Source organism: Sceloporus occidentalis, unplaced genomic scaffold, assembly GCF_023333645.1.
Source record: "Sceloporus occidentalis isolate IW3139 unplaced genomic scaffold, rSceOcc1.0.p SCAF_282, whole genome shotgun sequence".
NCBI classification, from domain to species: Eukaryota; Metazoa; Chordata; class Lepidosauria; order Squamata; family Phrynosomatidae; genus Sceloporus; species Sceloporus occidentalis.
The window spans coordinates 667,653-684,707 of NW_028317262.1; the positions used below are offsets into that span (position 1 = coordinate 667,653).

At 53.0% G+C, this 17,055-nt stretch overlaps 2 protein-coding genes across 2 annotated transcripts; both read right to left on the minus strand.

Moving 5' to 3' along the window:
* Window positions 1–554: 554 nt before the first annotated feature.
* Window positions 555–10,684, minus strand: LOC149275534 (uncharacterized). Its single transcript, XM_089504652.1, has 3 exons — window positions 10,558–10,684; window positions 6,264–8,262; window positions 555–1,008 (listed from the first exon to the last, which is right to left on the minus strand). The coding sequence occupies exons 1-3, from the start codon at window positions 10,682–10,684 to the stop codon at window positions 555–557; spliced, it is 2,580 nt and encodes an 859-aa protein (XP_089360778.1).
* A 1,683-nt stretch (window positions 10,685–12,367) lies between these two features.
* Window positions 12,368–16,542, minus strand: LOC149275535 (uncharacterized). The gene is made up of 4 exons (XM_089504653.1): window positions 16,465–16,542; window positions 16,087–16,213; window positions 15,863–15,970; window positions 12,368–15,462 (listed from the first exon to the last, which is right to left on the minus strand). Exons 1-4 carry the CDS (start codon window positions 16,540–16,542, stop codon window positions 12,368–12,370), a joined length of 3,408 nt encoding a protein of 1,135 aa, XP_089360779.1.
* Between the last annotated feature and the right edge of the window lie 513 nt (window positions 16,543–17,055).

Here is a 17,055-nt window from a genome sequence, read left to right on the forward strand (position 1 = left end):
GCTTTGAGCATCGGATCAAATGACCAGAAGTAGAGGAGGCTGGGTGGCCGTCTCTCCTCTGAGGCCTGACAGAAAACCTGGTGTTCAGAGCATTAAATTGAGAAAACAATGGAAAAAGCCACGTCGGCCCAACAGCCATGAAGCCTTCAGCCAGAAAGAGGGCAGCGAGAAGGAGAGAGGGGGCTCTGGGGGGGTCACTTAGGGTTCCTAGCCTATTATAAGCTGGTACACGGGGCAGGGTTCTCGAGTTACACGCGTGTGGGGCGACCGATTGGTTTATTGAGGAATTTAGCCCAGACACGTAATCAATGCTCCTCGGAACAGCCAACCCGGGCATGGGAAGGACCGCGCAGGAACCATAAAACACAGCGGGGCGATCACACACCGAGAAACGCGACACGCGAGATTCCTTACCCACGGTGACACCCGAAGAACAAGACGTCTCAAAATGCACGTTTGAGATGTGAGGGTTTATTTACTAAACGAAAAAAAAAAGGACGCTCTGGTGAGTCTGTGTCCGTCGCGGGCCCACTCAGCGTTTGGGCGCTCGCCTGCTAAACGTTCCGCGGCTTTTGTGGCGGTACGAAGACGTGACAGTCCCCGTGAGTCTTCTTGTGCATAGCGAGGCCCGTGCTGTTCTTGAAGCCCTTCCCGCACGCCGGGCACACGTACGGCTTCTCCCCCGTGTGAGTCCTCTGGTGGGTGGTGAGGCTGGAGCTCTGGGTGAAGCGCTTCCCGCAGTCAGGACACGAGAAGGGCTTCTCGCCCGTGTGGATCCGCCGGTGGGTTACGAGGTGCGAGTGGCTGAGGAAGCACTTCCCGCACTCGGAACACGGAAAGGGCTTCTCCCCCGTGTGGATCTTCTGATGTCGGACGAGGTGGGAGTTCCAGATGAAGCTCTTCCCGCAGTCGGAGCAGGTGAAGGACTTGACCCGGTTGTGAACCCTCTGATGGGAGACGAGGTTTGCTTTGTAGGAAAAGAGTTTCCCGCACTTAGGGCAGGACAGTCTCTTCTTTGTGTGAACGCTCTGATGCTTCACGAAATCAGAGTTCCGGTTAAAGGATTTCTCGCATTCCGTGCAATCATAGACTTTCTCCGCCGCCAGCGGCCCCGGCTGAGCCGAACTCCCGTTCCTTCCCCGCGCCGGGGAATCGATCCCTTCCCCCCTTTCTGTCCGATCTGTGACATCTCCCTCGTCCCCCGACAGGGATTCCTCTTTAACGTGGACGGCTATGTAAGCCATCTCCGGTTCCAACGCTCTATAAATGAGACTGTCCGAGGGGTCTCCTTCGTCGCCCGAGGCTGCCTCCTCCTTCACACGCAGAGACTTATACCATAGGGGCGCGTGTTCCGTGTAACTGTAAAGCTTACGATCCGCGAGGTCTCCCTCTGCAGCGGCGAGAGACTGCTCGCTATTGGCGCTCACGTGCTCTGATCTATAAACGTCACCCTCTGCAAGACGCTCTACATCAGGCGGGCCCTCGGGATCCCCGTCTTCTCCTGCGGAGAGTCTGTCTTTAATCCGAGTAAACGCTCCATCGCTCTGCGTCCCCTCCGTGACGTGTGGAAATTCTCCGGCGTTTCTCTGCGCATGTCCTGCGGTAGGTTGACTGTCTTTTTTTAAACAGTCTTCCCCGCCGGTCTCTGTCTCTCCGGTATTCGGGGCTTTGCAGGAAGTCCTCCTCGGCCTGGTCGCCATACACTCCTCTCCACCACGTGTCTCTTTGTCGGCTCGGCCGTTCTGTACGTGCGCAGCTCTACCTGCTCAACAGAAAAGAGATCATCAGAGACCCGCGCGGTCAGCAGTCACGGTAATTAGACAGCTCCGGGAGGAGGCTGCGGGATTTAACAGGTTAAGGTCATGGAGGCTTCGACTGGTTTAAAGACGTCTTTTGGGGGGAGATGGGGTGGGAGTTAAGGTCGGAGGTTAGATGGCAGTGGAGATCGAGCCCCACATCGCACACAGAGGGTAGAAACGGTACGGAGACCTTCAAAGAAACCGCCAGTGATAGGGAGGAGGGGGAGGACAGGGACAGGTAGGAATAAGAGGGGGCAGGGGTGGGTTCAATGCCCGCGAGTATAGGAAGAATATGGATAAGATGCGCGGGTGGGGTTTTTGGAGATAGACGGTTGTCTCTTGAGTTTGATTGGTGGTAGTTAAGGTCTTATGGGAGAGAAGTTCTCAGGGGGTAATTGGAGGTTGAGGAGTGGGGTTGTTACCAGGGGAGGGAAAAAAGAAGAGAAATAATAAGCAGGCCGTGGGTGAGATGAGAAGAATTTCTATTCCCGATCTCTGACCACTAAATGGCGCCATATTATAAATCACAAACCTCTTACCCGGAGAGCCGCGGGGCTGGTGGGTCTCCATCATCACGTCCCTGTAAAGCTCCTTGTGTCCTTCTAAATACTCCCACTCCTCCATGGAGAAATAGACGGTGACATCATCACACCTCACAGGAACCTGAGACACACAATGAGCCGTCACCATCCAGACACACGCCTCGGCGTTACTGTATAACGTCCCGTTCCCAGCAGCGCTCACCTCTCCAGTCAGCAGGGACATCATCTTGTGGGTCAGTTCCAGGATCTTCTGCTCGCGGTTCCTCTCGTGGGTCGGCGAGTGAGGTGGAGGCACCGGGCTGGGGCTCCGGGTCCCGGGGGGTCCGTCTGACACACGGGGGCCGTCGCTGGGTGGGACGCAGTCACTGGGCTTCCTCACAATCATATAATCCTGTATATCGGGAAAGATATTGAAATATCGATGAGCAAAGAAACATCTGAGCTGCAGTTTGTGGACATAACGACATCCATGTTCTGGCCCCAGAGACACCGGCCCCTCACCTCTCCGCTCAGCAGGGAGATGATCTCCAGGGTGAGCTCCAGGATCTTCTCAGCCACCGGATCCAAGTTCCTGGTCATCATCGAAGAGTCTCCGGATCGGTCCGGCTGCAGGGCGCCCAGCGGAGGGGGGGGGTTACATTTTGTTGGGTGTCGGGAGGGTTAATGAGGCGGGCAATGTACAGAAGTAGAGTTAACCCTATAGTGAGAGGGGCAGATTGTCAGCTGTGGGACCCTTCATCCCGAGCCTTCAGGTCTCTAAAGCTGCCACACTGTTTCCTGTCACACCCCGACCCCAGCGTGACCCCTGCCCTGACCCTACCTCGGGCCCCCGACCCAGCATGACACTGACCCGAAACCCGCCACACTCCATGTTGGATTAGAAAGTGAGCAGGGGGTGGTGGACTGGCAGCCGCCTTAAGGAGTTGCTTAGGGGGCGGCAGACACCCCTATATAGGGTGGGGTATTTAATATAATTTAAACAACAAATGCCCCGGGCCCTACCCGCCCTTGCCTGACTCCGGGGTGCCACGCGGGCTCCTTGGCTGTCTTGCTGAGTTTCATCATTTTTTGTATATGAAGGCACCACCATAATGCGTAGCGCAGTACACATGGTCCCCTTAGAAGTGTGCACTCAGATCGGGCTCCTCGATCCCTCTGCCTGCGCCTCTCCCTCATACCCACCTGCTTGCCCTTCCTTCCGCCCCCTCTAGGAGTCAGGGCACTGAAACGACTACTTCAGGAGCGCGTGGCTCTGGCTTAGCAGGATGGTGACGTAGAACACGGCGGCCGGGCAGGCTCTTTCCGCTGCAGTATCCTTCCTCTACGGCCAAGCGACGCGGGGTTACCATGGAGACGGGGAGACAGCCCGGCTCATCCGGCGGCCATGATGAAAAAGGGCAGGCGAGGTCCGGGCAAAAAAAAAACGGGGGCGAGCAGTACCGGCATACAACGCGGCTACACTGACACCGAGGCCTGAACGCAAACCGCAGCACTAAAGGCAAGCTGTGGTTCTACTTCCACATGGGCACTTCCGGGGGCGGGCTAAGTAACATCATGGGGTTGGGGTGCGTCTTAGAGGCATTATCCGCTACCGCTTCTGCCGGCAGTCTGCTTTCTTACCTACTACCTTTTCCGTGCATGTCCCTCACTGTATTTCCCACTATCGCTTCTGGAGCAACTATCTATCCTGCGCATGTCCCTCACTGTATTACCCTTTACCGCTTCTGCCGGGAAGCTGCTTCATCTACCTACTACATGTTCCTCACTGTATTACGCTCTACCGGCCTAATGGCATTGTTTTAACCACTTAAGAAAGCAGCGAGTTATTTCCCCGCAGGCCGGAACCCCCCGTGTATTATTACCCCGGAGCACCCCCCTCATTATCAGACCACCCCCCAATATGTGAGTATTAGTTTAGGGAAAAAAGAAAAAGCCTGAATATAAGACGACCCTATAAGAAAAAAGGTTTTATTAGTAAATATTAATTCATAAAAACTATGATTTAGAAAAATGCATTTTTTGTTTTATTTGCCAACCTGCCCCCCAGTTATCTACTTCTGACTGATGATTGGGGGGCGGCCATGATAACTTATTGCCCTTCTCAGGGTAATATTAGTGCTGCGTAGCTACTCTCCGGCCAGCCACAGCGCCAGCGCGGCTCCACGAGACGGCTGCCCTGCCAGTCGCTGAAGGGGTTAACCGCTTAAAATGCGGTTTGGCCATCACTGGTGGCGAGAGTGAGGACTATGGCTCCCAAAACGCAGCGCAAAGCGATATGGTGGCCCAGATGTTCAGCGCTTGTCTTTCAGTGAAAACTCTTAATGAGCATCGTGGCTGCGGATTGGGTATTTACTCTATAACTCACCTGCATGGGGGATACTAATACTAAGAAGCTTGCACTTTCTCCTTTGCTCTGTGCCATAAGAAGGCAGGACCTCCTGGTCTCTCCTTAGCTGTGAGACAGGAGAAGGCTGGACCTCCTGGTCACTCCTTAGCTGTGAGTCAGGAGAAGGCTGGACCTCCTGGTCTCTCCTCTGTGCCAGGAGAAGGCAGGACCTCCTGGTCTCTCCTTAGCTGTGAGTCAGGAGAAGGCAGGACCTCCTGGTCTCTGCTTAGCTGTCAGTCAGGACTAGGCAGGACCTCCTGGTCTCTCCTCTGTGCCAGGAGAAGGCAGGACCTCCTGGTCTCTCCTTAGCTGTGAGTCAGGAGAAGGCTGGACCTCCTGGTCTCTCCTCTGTGCCAGGAGAAGGCTGGACCTCCTGGTCTCTCCTTAGCTGTGAGTCAGGAGAAGGCTGGACCTCCTGGTCTCTCCTCTGTGCCAGGAGAAGGCAGGACCTCCTGGTCTCTCCTTAGCTGTGAGTCAGGAGAAGGCAGGACCTCCTGGTCTCTGCTTAGCTGTCAGTCAGGACTAGGCAGGACCTCCTGGTCTCTCCTCTGTGCCAGGAGAAGGCAGGACCTCCTGGTCTCTCCTCTGTGCCAGGAGAAGGCAGGACCTCCTGGTCTCTCCTTAGCTGTGAGTCAGGAGAAGGCTGGACCTCCTGGTCTCTGCTTAGCAGTGAGACAGGAGAAGGCAGGACCTCCTGGTCTCTCCTTAGCTGTGTCAGGAGTAGGCAGGACCTCCTGGTCTCTCCTCTGTGCCAGGAGAAGGCAGGACCTCCTGGTCTCTCCTCTGTGCCAGGAGAAGGCAGGACCTCCTGGTCTCTCCTTAGCTGTGTCAGGAGAAGGCAGGACCTCCTGGTCTCTCCTTAGCTGTGAGTCAGGAGAAGGCAGGACCTCCTGGTCTCTCCTTAGCTGCGAGTCAGGAGAAGGCAGGACCCCTGGGTCTCTCCTTTATGTCAGGAGAAGGCTGGACCTCCCCATCTCTCCTTTGTTGCACAAAATCTAAACACAATATACAGAGTAACAAAAATACACGTTTATTAAAGTGATTGTTAACGCAGGAAGCATCAGGAGATCAGATTATGAATAAATCAGCCGGATTGGGTCTTCATGTCAGCCGTTTCCCTGAAAAATGAAATCTTTTAAGGCAACCAAAAATCATACGTTTTTAATAACAAACCTTAGAGGCATATTCACCGTATTGTATGCACCCATCACACCTCCTTCTCTCCAGCAGCTTTAGATCCAGGTCAGGGGTATCTACAAGGATGATTGGGAGGCGTAGGTGTACGCGATTCAAAATAGAGATGAATCTAACGATTGTAAAAAAATTCCAACATTTTACCCCCAAAAAACGAATTATTTTAAAATGACTTCTTTTACTTCCGAGTGAATCCTCAAATGTCTGCTCAGGCAGCTTTTTAAGACAAAAGATTTCCCGCATTCCAAGCAGGAATACGACCTCTCCCCCTTCTTGATCTTCTCATGCGTGATGAGTTCCGACTTCTGGGTAAAGCGCCTCCCGCAGTCCGGACTCTCGTACGGCTTCTCTCCCGTGTGAATCCTTCGATGGGCGACCAGAGTGGACTTGCGGCCGAAGCTCTTTCCGCAGTCGGCGCATGAGAACGGCCTCTCTCCCGTGTGACATCTCAGGTGAGCGACGAGGAGAGAGTTACTGGTGAAGCCCTTCCTGCAGAAGGAACACACGAAGGGGTTTTCGCTGGAGTGGACCTTCTGGTGGCCAACGAGGCCGGCGCGGTCAGAAAAAGATTTTGCGCACTCAGGACACGGGAACTGAGTTTCCGAATGCACCACCTTATGCTTGAGAAGACTTCTGTGGTCGATGTAACCCTTTCCGCATTCCGAACACACGAAGGGTTTCTGTCCTGAGTGGATCCTCTGGTGCTTGTCGAGGGCGGCCTTCTGGGCGAAGCCTTTCCCACAATCCGAGCACCGGTATGGCTTCTCCCCGGTGTGTACCCTCCGGTGGGTAATAAGGTGGGAGTTACTGATGAACCGTTTCCCGCAGTCGGAGCAAGCAAACTCTTTCTCACCCGAGTGGGACCGGTGGTGCACGGCCAGTTCTGATTTGTAGAGGAAGCGTTTGCCGCACTCGGCACACGCCAGCTTTTTCTCCTTGTGAACCTTCTGGTGTTTAACGAGATCGGCGTTGCTCGAGAAACCTTTGCCGCAGTCGGCGCAGGCGAAAGGCTTCTGGCCCGTGTGGCTGCTCTTATGAGCGGCGAGGAAGGAATTTCGAACGAAGCTCTTCCCGCATTCGGAACACGCGAAGGGTTTCTCCCCCGTGTGAGTTCTCTGGTGTATGAGGAGATCGGAGCGGTAGAAGAAGCGCTTGTCACAGTACGGGCAGACCAGCTTCTTCTCTCTGTGGCCTTTTTGGTGTTTCACGAACTCCAGGTTATCGGTGAAACTTCTGCCGCACGCAGGACATTCGAGCGGCTTGCCTCCCGTGTGGACGTTCTGGTGGGCGATGAGAAAGGAATTCTGGGAAAAGGCCCTCCCGCACTCTGAACACACAAACGGCTTCTCCCCCGTGTGCGTCCTCTCGTGGATGAGAAGCTCGGACTTGTAAAGGAAGCGCTTCCCGCACTTTGCGCATGCCAGCTTCTTTTCTTTGTGGCTCCTCTGATGGCGGAATCGCTCCGACTTGTTGGTGAAGCCCTTGTGACACACGGAGCAGTTATAGACCTTCCGTGCGTCGTGGAGAGACTCGGTGGTCTTTTCTCCATTGCGCCGTCCGTGGTCCTTAACATGCGGCGATAGAAGGTCCGCTTCGGGGAGAGTTTCTTCTAGACACGATTCTGGTTCTTCCTTAACCCGCACAGACGTGTGCCCGGCGGTGACAGACGTGTGCCCGGCGGTGACAGACGTGTGCCCAGCAGGGGCGCTGGTTCCTTCTTCCAATGGGTCTGGATCCTCCTTGGCGTGAGCCGCTGCGTATTCTGTCTGCGCATGTTCAGCCGATGGCTCGACGTCTGTCTCTTCCCGGGAAGCCGGTTCCTCTGTATTACGGGCCGCTGCGTATTCTGTCTGCGCATGTTCAGCCGACGGGCCGACGTCTGTCTCTTCCCGGGAAGCCGGTTCCTCTGTATTACGGGCCGCTGCGTGTTCCGTCTGCGCATGTCCTCTGGGTGTCCAAATGTCTGCTGCTTGACTTGAGGTGGGTTCTTGCTTAATACCAGTAGGCATGCGGCCAGTCTGTGCATCGGCCACGGAGTCTTCTTCAGGTTCTTCCTTAATATTTGCCCCTGCGCTCCTACCCTGCATAGTTTCTGGGGCTGTACTCGCGCACGTCTCTGTGAGACCCCCGTGTTCACATGGGATGGAGCCCACCTCAGTACGGCTGGATGTGGTTTCTGTCTGCGGATCCCCGCTGGGTGCAGAGATGTTGGCGTCGGTGGGATTCTGGACCGGGTCGGACTCCTCCATGATATTCACACTTTTAGATATAGCGCCATAGTGATTGGATAAGGAAGTCCCCGCATTAAATCCGTCTCCAGAGCGCACGACGACCGACCCAGCTACAGGAAGTAAGAAAAAAAATTACATGAAAAGACTAAATACCTTCAGTACTGCAGACCGTCTCATTATTACTGAGATAATAAAAAAACATTTAGAAAGGACCGTTACGGGTCTCTTTAAACTGTGAAATCAGCTGAATTCTGTTAAATTGTCTGTATTATTATTGATTTATATAGCGCCATCATATTCCACAGCGCTGTACAATTTTCTGCATTACCGGGGCTGCCCCAGGTGAAGGGCCAGTGCAGGGGGGGATTAATGGTGTCAGCGGAAAGACCAGTGCAGGGAGGGGGCAACGGTGTCAGCCGAAGGGCCAGTTGGGGGGGGGGGGTAATAGTTTTAGCCAGAGGGCCAGTTGGGAGGGGTGTAATAGTGTCAGCCAGAGGGCCAGTTGGGGGGGGGGGGTAATAGTGTCAGCCAGAGGGCCAATTGGGGGGGGTGTAATAGTGTTAGCCAGAGGGCCAGTTGGGGGGGGGGTAATAGTGTCAGCCAGAGGGCCAGTTGGGGGGGGGGTAATAGTGTCAGCCAGAGGGCCAATTGGGGGGGGTGTAATAGTGTTAGCCAGAGGGCCAGTTGGGGGGGGTAATAGTGTCAGCCAGAGGGCCAGTTGGGGGGTGTAATAGTGTTATCCAGAGGGCTAGCTGGGAGGGGGATATATCATATTACTATACTTATATTTCATTAATTATTATTAATACCAATGAATATCATTTAGGAGGCAGCAGGTGTTGGAAAGCTGCCCCATGCTGCCTGCCCCACGCTGTTTGCCCCGGCGCCAGACCCTGAGCATACGATGACAGGGGCTGACTGACATAGCATTCCGGTTCTGCTGCACCGGGACCACTGGGTACAGAATAATTTATTCACCAACAAACCCAGAACCCACCGTCATGAGCTCCTATCTTCCGGGTACCATAAGGGAAAGCGGACCGGAAGTTCCTGGCCGGAAAAAGCGCCGTGCGTGTCACCGGGCTCCAGGCTTGCGTTCCAAGCCATCACAACAAACCAGCGATTAGCTATTTCCGCTCTGTGTTCCAAAGATATCTGGGAGTTGCGGTCCTTCCGGTCTGTCCGCAACAGAAGAGCCAATGGTTTTGCGGGACTTGTAGTTTAACTCGCTGTCCCTTATGCCTGAAGGAGAGGAATGACTACATCTCCCATGATGCCCTTCGCTCTATCTGCAGCTTCAGTCCCACTGAACGTTATAAAACTTTTTAGCAAACTTGCAAGGAACTGAACCTGTTATTACGTCATATTTAGGGGAAATATCTTTTACCTACACACTGCCTGCTGATGGGGATAGGTATTTGATCTATATAGTGCCTGCTGACAGAGATATATATTTGATCTATATAATGCCTGCTGATGGGGATAGATCTTTGATCTATACACCACCAGCTGATGGGGATAGATATTTGATCTATAGAATGCCTGCTGATGGGGATATATTTGATCTAAACACTGCCTGCTGAGGGAGATATATATTTGATCTATGCAATGCTGATGGGGATAGATCTTTGATCTATACACTGCCTGCTGATGGGGATAGATCTTTGATCTATACACTGCCTGCTGATGGGGATAGATCTTTGATCTATACACTGCCTGCTGATGGGGATAGATCTTTGATCCATAGAATGTCTGCTAATGGGGATATATATTTGATCTATACACTGCCTGCTGATGGGGATAGATCTTTGATCCATAGAATGTCTGCTAATGGGGATATATATTTGATCTATACACTGCCTGCTGATGGGGATAGATATTTTATCTATACAATGCCTGCTGATGGGGATATATATTTGATCTACACAATGCTGATGGGGACAGATATTCTGAGTCAGCTGCTGATCAGGATGACACTTCATTGTAACTCCAGAGAGTGAACTAGGTAACAGAACTGATGACAAAATGATCCCCGATAACAACCGTTCCTTCTCTATTAACCCACCGAGACCTAACCCATGTGCCTGTCCAATAGAAACACTTATAGCTCTACGGCTGTCTATTAACCTCCAGGATATCACACATCACTCACGCCTCCCACTTATCCTCCTCACTCCCATCATACCTATCACACCTTTACGTCTCACAATTATCACTCACATCACACCTCACTCCCTGACATGTATCACCCTCATACCTATTACATAAAACACCTATCGCACATATTAGACGTCACTCTCATCACACCTCACTCCCTCATACTTTTAAGTCAGAGAGCAGGGACGCTGGGCCTAATACACCAGTACCATAGAGATTAGCAAAAGAAGCAATTTGTATCTGCCTACCCGGAATCACCTGCTTCTGTCCTTCAAAACCCCTTTTCCCTTCCCATAAAGAATCTTCATTGTGGCGTCTACATCCTGTGTCGTAACTCTGGTGGTTCCTCGGGTGATCCTTTTCCTGGAGCGGCATCCTTACTCCCAGAACTGGAGCGGCTACCCACCTATAGCGGGGTCAGTGGTGGCGGAAGATGGCGACGTGCGGGGACTTCACACCGACCCCAGCGGTTCCAGGACGTTCCATTGGATCAGTGTGCCCCCAGCCTAATTGACACCTTTCGGTTCCTCACTCCAGATGTTCTGGGACTTGCAATCAGGTGTCTATGCTCTTTAACCAATTAGGATCGTGAGGTTCAAGGATGTATGATTGGGTCACTGAGCTTGCTTTGGGGCATAACTTTGGCCTCATTACATAAGCCTCCAGGACCTCAGAGGTCCTGCCTCTATGCGATGGAGGGATCTTGGAGGCCCAACAACACTATCAACTTGGACTAAAGACGCCATCTTCCCTCGTGTCTAGTTACCTGCCATATTCCACAAACGGGTCAACGATAAACACGTCTAGCGAATAACGCAGGAGATTTATTTGGAAAGTAGACAGAGATCTCCATAACACAGAGCGCAGACATTTTATACAGACTTCATCGGTTTTACATAACGAGGGTGAGGTATATCACACAGAAGAGAAGTCGCGCATCTCGCTGCCTTCGGCAAACGCAGTCGGCCTTCGTATTTCAAAGTAACGTTTATAAAAAAAACTAACTTTTAATGTGATCAGCTTAGAGAAATACAGAACCCTCGCTGGCCCCTAATGCATCTCCTTCTTACCCCCGGGGCTTCTGGTGTAGGGTGGTAAGGTAGAACCGCACTAAGCCAGGTGGCCACGGCCACCGACAACGCCCGACGTTCTCCTATCTTCGCTTTTTGAAATCAAAGAAGTTAACTTGGTCCCAACTGTATCAGCCTGGAGGGACGGGTTTGGAAGCCCTTTTTACTGCTTGCTTTGGACATTATGGGCGTCACAACCTGTCCCGGAGCGGGCAAAACACTTTATGACCCATGGAGGTGTAGTGTCAATGTTCAGACCCGGGGACCTGCTGCACTGTGTGTGTGGATTCGCTGTGAACTTGGCCCCTGGGCAGAGCTGTACAACAGACATTCCCCAGCACTCTGGAAGACCTGGGACCTGGGTCTGGAACACACCTGCACCCGCTGCCCGTTAACTGCCCCTATAAACCTGCCTCCTCCTCAGCACTGCTGCCTCTCGACTACTCTGACCGGTGGCTTTGGGATCCCGATATACATTCTTTTTAAGCCTTTGGACTCTGCGCCAGATCGGCCCCTGCGACGGGGTGTAATCTCTTAAAAGATCTGTTCTCTATATCACCTCCTCAGTCAGTAGCGCATCTCCCTGCTCCTGAACAACAAACAAAGCGGGCCCCTCGGTCCCCTTTAACAAACATGTTGCGGTTCTCATATGGTTGATGAAATCAGAGACCGTGAAACACACATGTAACTTTGGCTCCCAGAATAAACCGAGACGATGAACCTGAAATACCATTTCTACTTATTACATCTCAGCAAAGTTGGCTCTTCTGTCCAAACGGTGGAGACCCCATTATAGCTGTACTGGACCCACGGCAAAAGTTACTACTTTACATGAGAAGAGACCTCCGAGGCTCTGGGAGTTCATGTAACTTTACATCTTCTACGGTGGCCCAACGGAAAGTATCGAGTTCGACTAAATACCCTACAAAAAGTATTAATAGCAGTTTCTACGCTATTGAAACATTCGTCGTATCGGGAGCGGCAGGTTCTACCTTTTGTGAGTTTTTAGATGCTTATCAAAAGCAGACTTGCGGATAAAGTCTTTCCCGCAGGCGCGGCACGTGAGCGGGGGCTTCTTGGCGTGAATTTTCTTGTGCGCTCGCAGATCGGAGTCTTGGGGGAAACACTTTCCGCAATCGGTACACACAGGCGGCTTCCGGTCTACGTGGATGTTCTCGTGTTCTGCAAGGTCGGACTTGTCAGCGAAGCTCTCCCCGCATTCGGGACACAGGAAGGGTTTCTGGTCGACGTGAATTTTCTGATGTAAGTTAAGTTCAGACTTACTGCTGAAACCTTTTTCACAAACGGGGCAGGAGAGCGGTTTCTCCCCCGTGTGAACCGCGCGATGTAGGTCGTAGTCCGCCCGGCTCGTAAAGCATTTCTCACAGTCGGGACAAGGAAAGGGTTTGATGTCTGCGTGGGTTTCCTGATGAGCGACAAACTCGGACTTTGAAGTAAAGCATTGGGTACACTGAGAGCAGACAAACGGTTTCTGGTCCACGTGAATCATCTGATGGAGCCTGAGAGTGGAAACGTTAGCGAACCACTTCCCGCACTCCAGACACACGAAGGGCTTGCTGCCTTTGTGAACTTTTTGATGGGCCACGCAGCCGGACTTTTGACTGAAGCGTTTGCCGCATTCGGAACACGCGAAGGGCTTCTCTCCTGTGTGGATCCTCCGATGGGCCACGTACCCCGATTTCTGAGTGAAACATTTCCCACAATCCGAACACGCGAACGGTTTCACCCCCGTGTGGATCCTCTGATGATTTCCAAAACCCGAGATACTGCTGAAGCTCTTGCCGCAGTCGGAGCAGGCGAACGGTTTCTCCCCGGTGTGGATCCTCTGGTGAGCCACATAGCTCGATTTTTGGCTGAAGCATTTCCCGCACTCGGAACATCCGAATGGCTTCTCACCGGTGTGAACCCTCCGGTGGGCCATGTAAATGGACTTCTGCGTAAAGCACTTCCCGCATTCGGAGCAGCCGAAGGGCTTCTCCCCCGTGTGGATTCTCTGATGAGCGCTGAGATACGACGAGTTGGCGAAACACTTTCCACATTCGGTGCACGAGAAGGGCTTCTCTCCCGTGTGGATCCGCCGGTGGGCGATATAACCGCTCTTCTGGGTAAAACGTTTCCCGCATTCGGAACACGAGAACGGCCGCTCACCCGTGTGGATTCTTTGATGCGCCGCGAAAACGGATTTCTGGGTGAAACACTTCCCACAGTCGTAGCATTCGAACGGCTTCTCCCCCGTGTGGATCCTCTGATGCGCGATGTAACCCGACTTCTGGGTGAAGCACTTGCCGCAGTCGGGACACTCGTACGGCTTCACCCCTGAGTGGATCCTCTGGTGGTTGATGAAACCGGAGATGCTGCTGAAGCACTTTCCGCATGCCTGACACACAAAAGGTTTCTCCCCCGTGTGAATTCTTCTATGGGCAATAAAGCTGGATTTTTGGCTAAAACATTTCCCACATTCCCCGCACGAAAACGGCTTCTCCCCGGTGTGAGTTCTGTAGTGCGCCACGAAGCCGGACTTCTGCGTGAAACACTTGCCGCAATCCGAACACACGAACGGTTTCTCGCCCGTGTGAGTCCGCTGGTGGGTGATGAAGCCGGAGATGCTGCTGAAGCATTTCCCGCACTGGGAACACGGGAACGGCTTCTCTCCCGTGTGGATCCTCTGGTGCGCCATGTAACTTGACTTCTGAGTAAAGCACTTCCCGCACTCGGAACATGCGAAGGGTTTCTCTCCGGTGTGAATCCGTTTGTGCGCCATGTATATAGATTTCTGCGTAAAGCACTTCCCGCATTCCGCGCACGGAAAGGGCTTTTCACCCGAGTGGATCCTGAGATGGGCGTTCAGGTACGAAGGGTTGGCGAAACGTTTCCCGCACTCGGAACACGAGAAGGGCTTCTCTCCCGTGTGTGTCCGCTGATGGGCGATATACACGGACTTCTGGGTGAAGCGCTTCCCGCAGTCAGAGCACTGGAACGGCTTCTCCCCCGTGTGGATCCGCCGGTGAGCGACGTACACGGACTTCTGGGTGAAGCGCTTCCCGCAATCAGAACACGCGAAGGGCTTCTCCCCGGTGTGAATTCTCCGATGCGCCACGTACCCCGACTTCTGTGTGAAACGCTTCCCGCAATCGGCACAGGAGAACGGCTTGACGCCCGTGTGGATCTTCTGATGAGTGAGAAAGCCGGAGATGCTGCCAAAACGCTTCCCGCACACGGGACATACAAACGGCTTTTCCCCAGTGTGGACCCGCTGGTGCGTGATGAAACTTGCCTTCTGGCTGAAACGCTTTCCGCACTCAGAACATACAAACGGCTTCTCCCCCGTGTGGATCCTTCTGTGCGCGATGTACCCCGATTTCTGGGTGAAGCGCTTGCCGCACTCGGAACAGGCGTACGGCTTCTCCCCCGTGTGGATCCTGTGATGGTTAATAAAACCCGATATACTGCTGAAGCGTTTCCCGCATTCGTAACACGCAAAGGGCTTCTCCCCCGTGTGGATTCTCCCGTGTGCTATGTAGCTTGACTTCTGGCTGAAGCGTTTGCCGCACTCGGAACACGCAAACGGTTTCTCGCCCGTGTGGATCCTCTGATGGGCATCGTAACCCGATTTCTGGGTAAAGGACTTCCCGCAGTCAGGACACTTGAACGGCCTGTAGCCCGTGTGGATCCGCCGATGCACGAAAAGGTTGGAGTTGCTGGCAAAGCCTTTGCCGCAATCGAAACACGTGAACGGCTTCTTGCCCGAGTGGACCTTTTGATGTCGGACCAGTTCTGAGCGGTAAGGGAACTGCTTTCCGCACTCGGCGCAGGGGAACGCGCTGCCTTTGCTAAGACCCTTAATCTGGGCTTCGGGGTCTCGCTTCAGCGCAAACACAAGGGATTGGGAGAATTTCTGGTCCTCGCTCTTTATGTTCACGGCTTCCTGCGGGCTCTCGCTCGGACCGTTAACTATGACGTCATCCGCTCTCTGACAACTTTGGGCGAGAGGCAAGAGGCCGAGGTCTTCCAGCAGCCAAGCTGTTGAGCTCACTGGGATGGAGTCTCTGCCAAATGGTTCCTCTGCAGGGAAAAACAACAAAACTTCCTTCATTTCCATCCACACAAGGGAGAGAAGCATTTGCCACGGAGTATGTATGTTTAATCACATATTAACCCTGACATTAGAGACAGTTACACCATGCGGTGGCATATAGCAGGGCCAATCACAGGACACGCAGCACAGTCCATGATTATATAGTCCACAGAAGCTCTGAGGTCACGGCCACTTCCACCTTTGCAACGGGAAGGAAAAAATGGCGGCTGCCAATGCCATGAGCCACCAGAGCAGCTGGCAGGACCTCATGACCTGCCTGGACATAATATATTAAAGATATGACCTCATTTAGACGGTGATCATGATGTCATCCCCAGTCCCCATCCAGTCTCCCATTGTTTCATCCTCTGTACTCTTTGTACTAACCTGGGAGAGTTACTACGGGCCCCGCTCTCTCGTCAGGCTGACGCGGCACGAAGGGCTCTCCACCGCTCTCTATCACAGACACGACAGGAGGCGTCAGCTGGATCTTTCCTGTGGAAATCGAGAATCACGTAAAGAAGGCTTCCCGGTGAAACCCAATGTACTGCGCCACGGAATATGATGGCACTATATAAAACGGGGCGGCCCCGCCGGTGGGAGATCCTCACCCAGAGAGCGGAGGGTCCGGAAATTCTCCATCATCACCTCCCTGTAAAGCTCCTTCTCTTCTCCCGTTAGACATCCCCACTCCTCCTCAGAGAAGTAGACCGCCACCTCCTCGAACTCGCACGACTCCTGGAGGAACACTGCAAATATTACCCCAGGACACACCCCTCGGGGCAGAATGACACGGGCTCCATATTATACTACTAGACCATTGGGAATAGATGGATGGTGCTGGGGGAGGGGTAAATCTGTTGCGTCTTTTTACCCCAGTGGTTAAAGAACCCCTCGTCACTCTGGATTCAGTAACATGCACTGGAGGGGGCTTTAAGACATTTGGGCCCCTCCAGCAACCTTTACCCCACTCTTCACACACGTCCTACCCGTCCATTCAGCTGGTAGATCATCTCCAAGACGGGATCCAGGACCCCGCCGACGTCTTCTGCTCTCTCCTCTTTCATCTTGCAATGGTCCCACCAGTGGAGAGCACTCCAGTGGAGGTGGCAGCTCCAGCCGCGCGGGGGTTGGTGTGTGTGTTAATATGACAGGGCTGTCCGAGACCGGCCCAGGAAGACGAATTCCTATAATACAAAACCCAGCAGGCGTTAGGAGTGGAGACACCATTGTCTGCTAAGGCAGAGTCTCTGGCCCAATGTGCAGTGCGGGGGAAATTTCTGGGGGTAATACAGAGAACGGGAGAAGATCAGATGCCCGGCAATACAGGGCAATTCGTAGCGCAGGCTCTGTCGTGTTGTGTAGTTATGGAAATGTCTGTAGAGAGTGTTGTGTAGTTATGGAGATGTCTGTAGAGAGTGTCGTGTTGTGTAGCTATGTAGATGTCTGTAGAGAGTGTTGTGTTGTGTAGTTATGGAGATGTCTGTAGAGAGTGTGGTGTTGTGTAGTTATGGAGATGTCTGTAGAGAGTGTGGTGTTGTGTAGTTATGGAGATGTCTGTAGAGAGTGTTGTGTAGTTA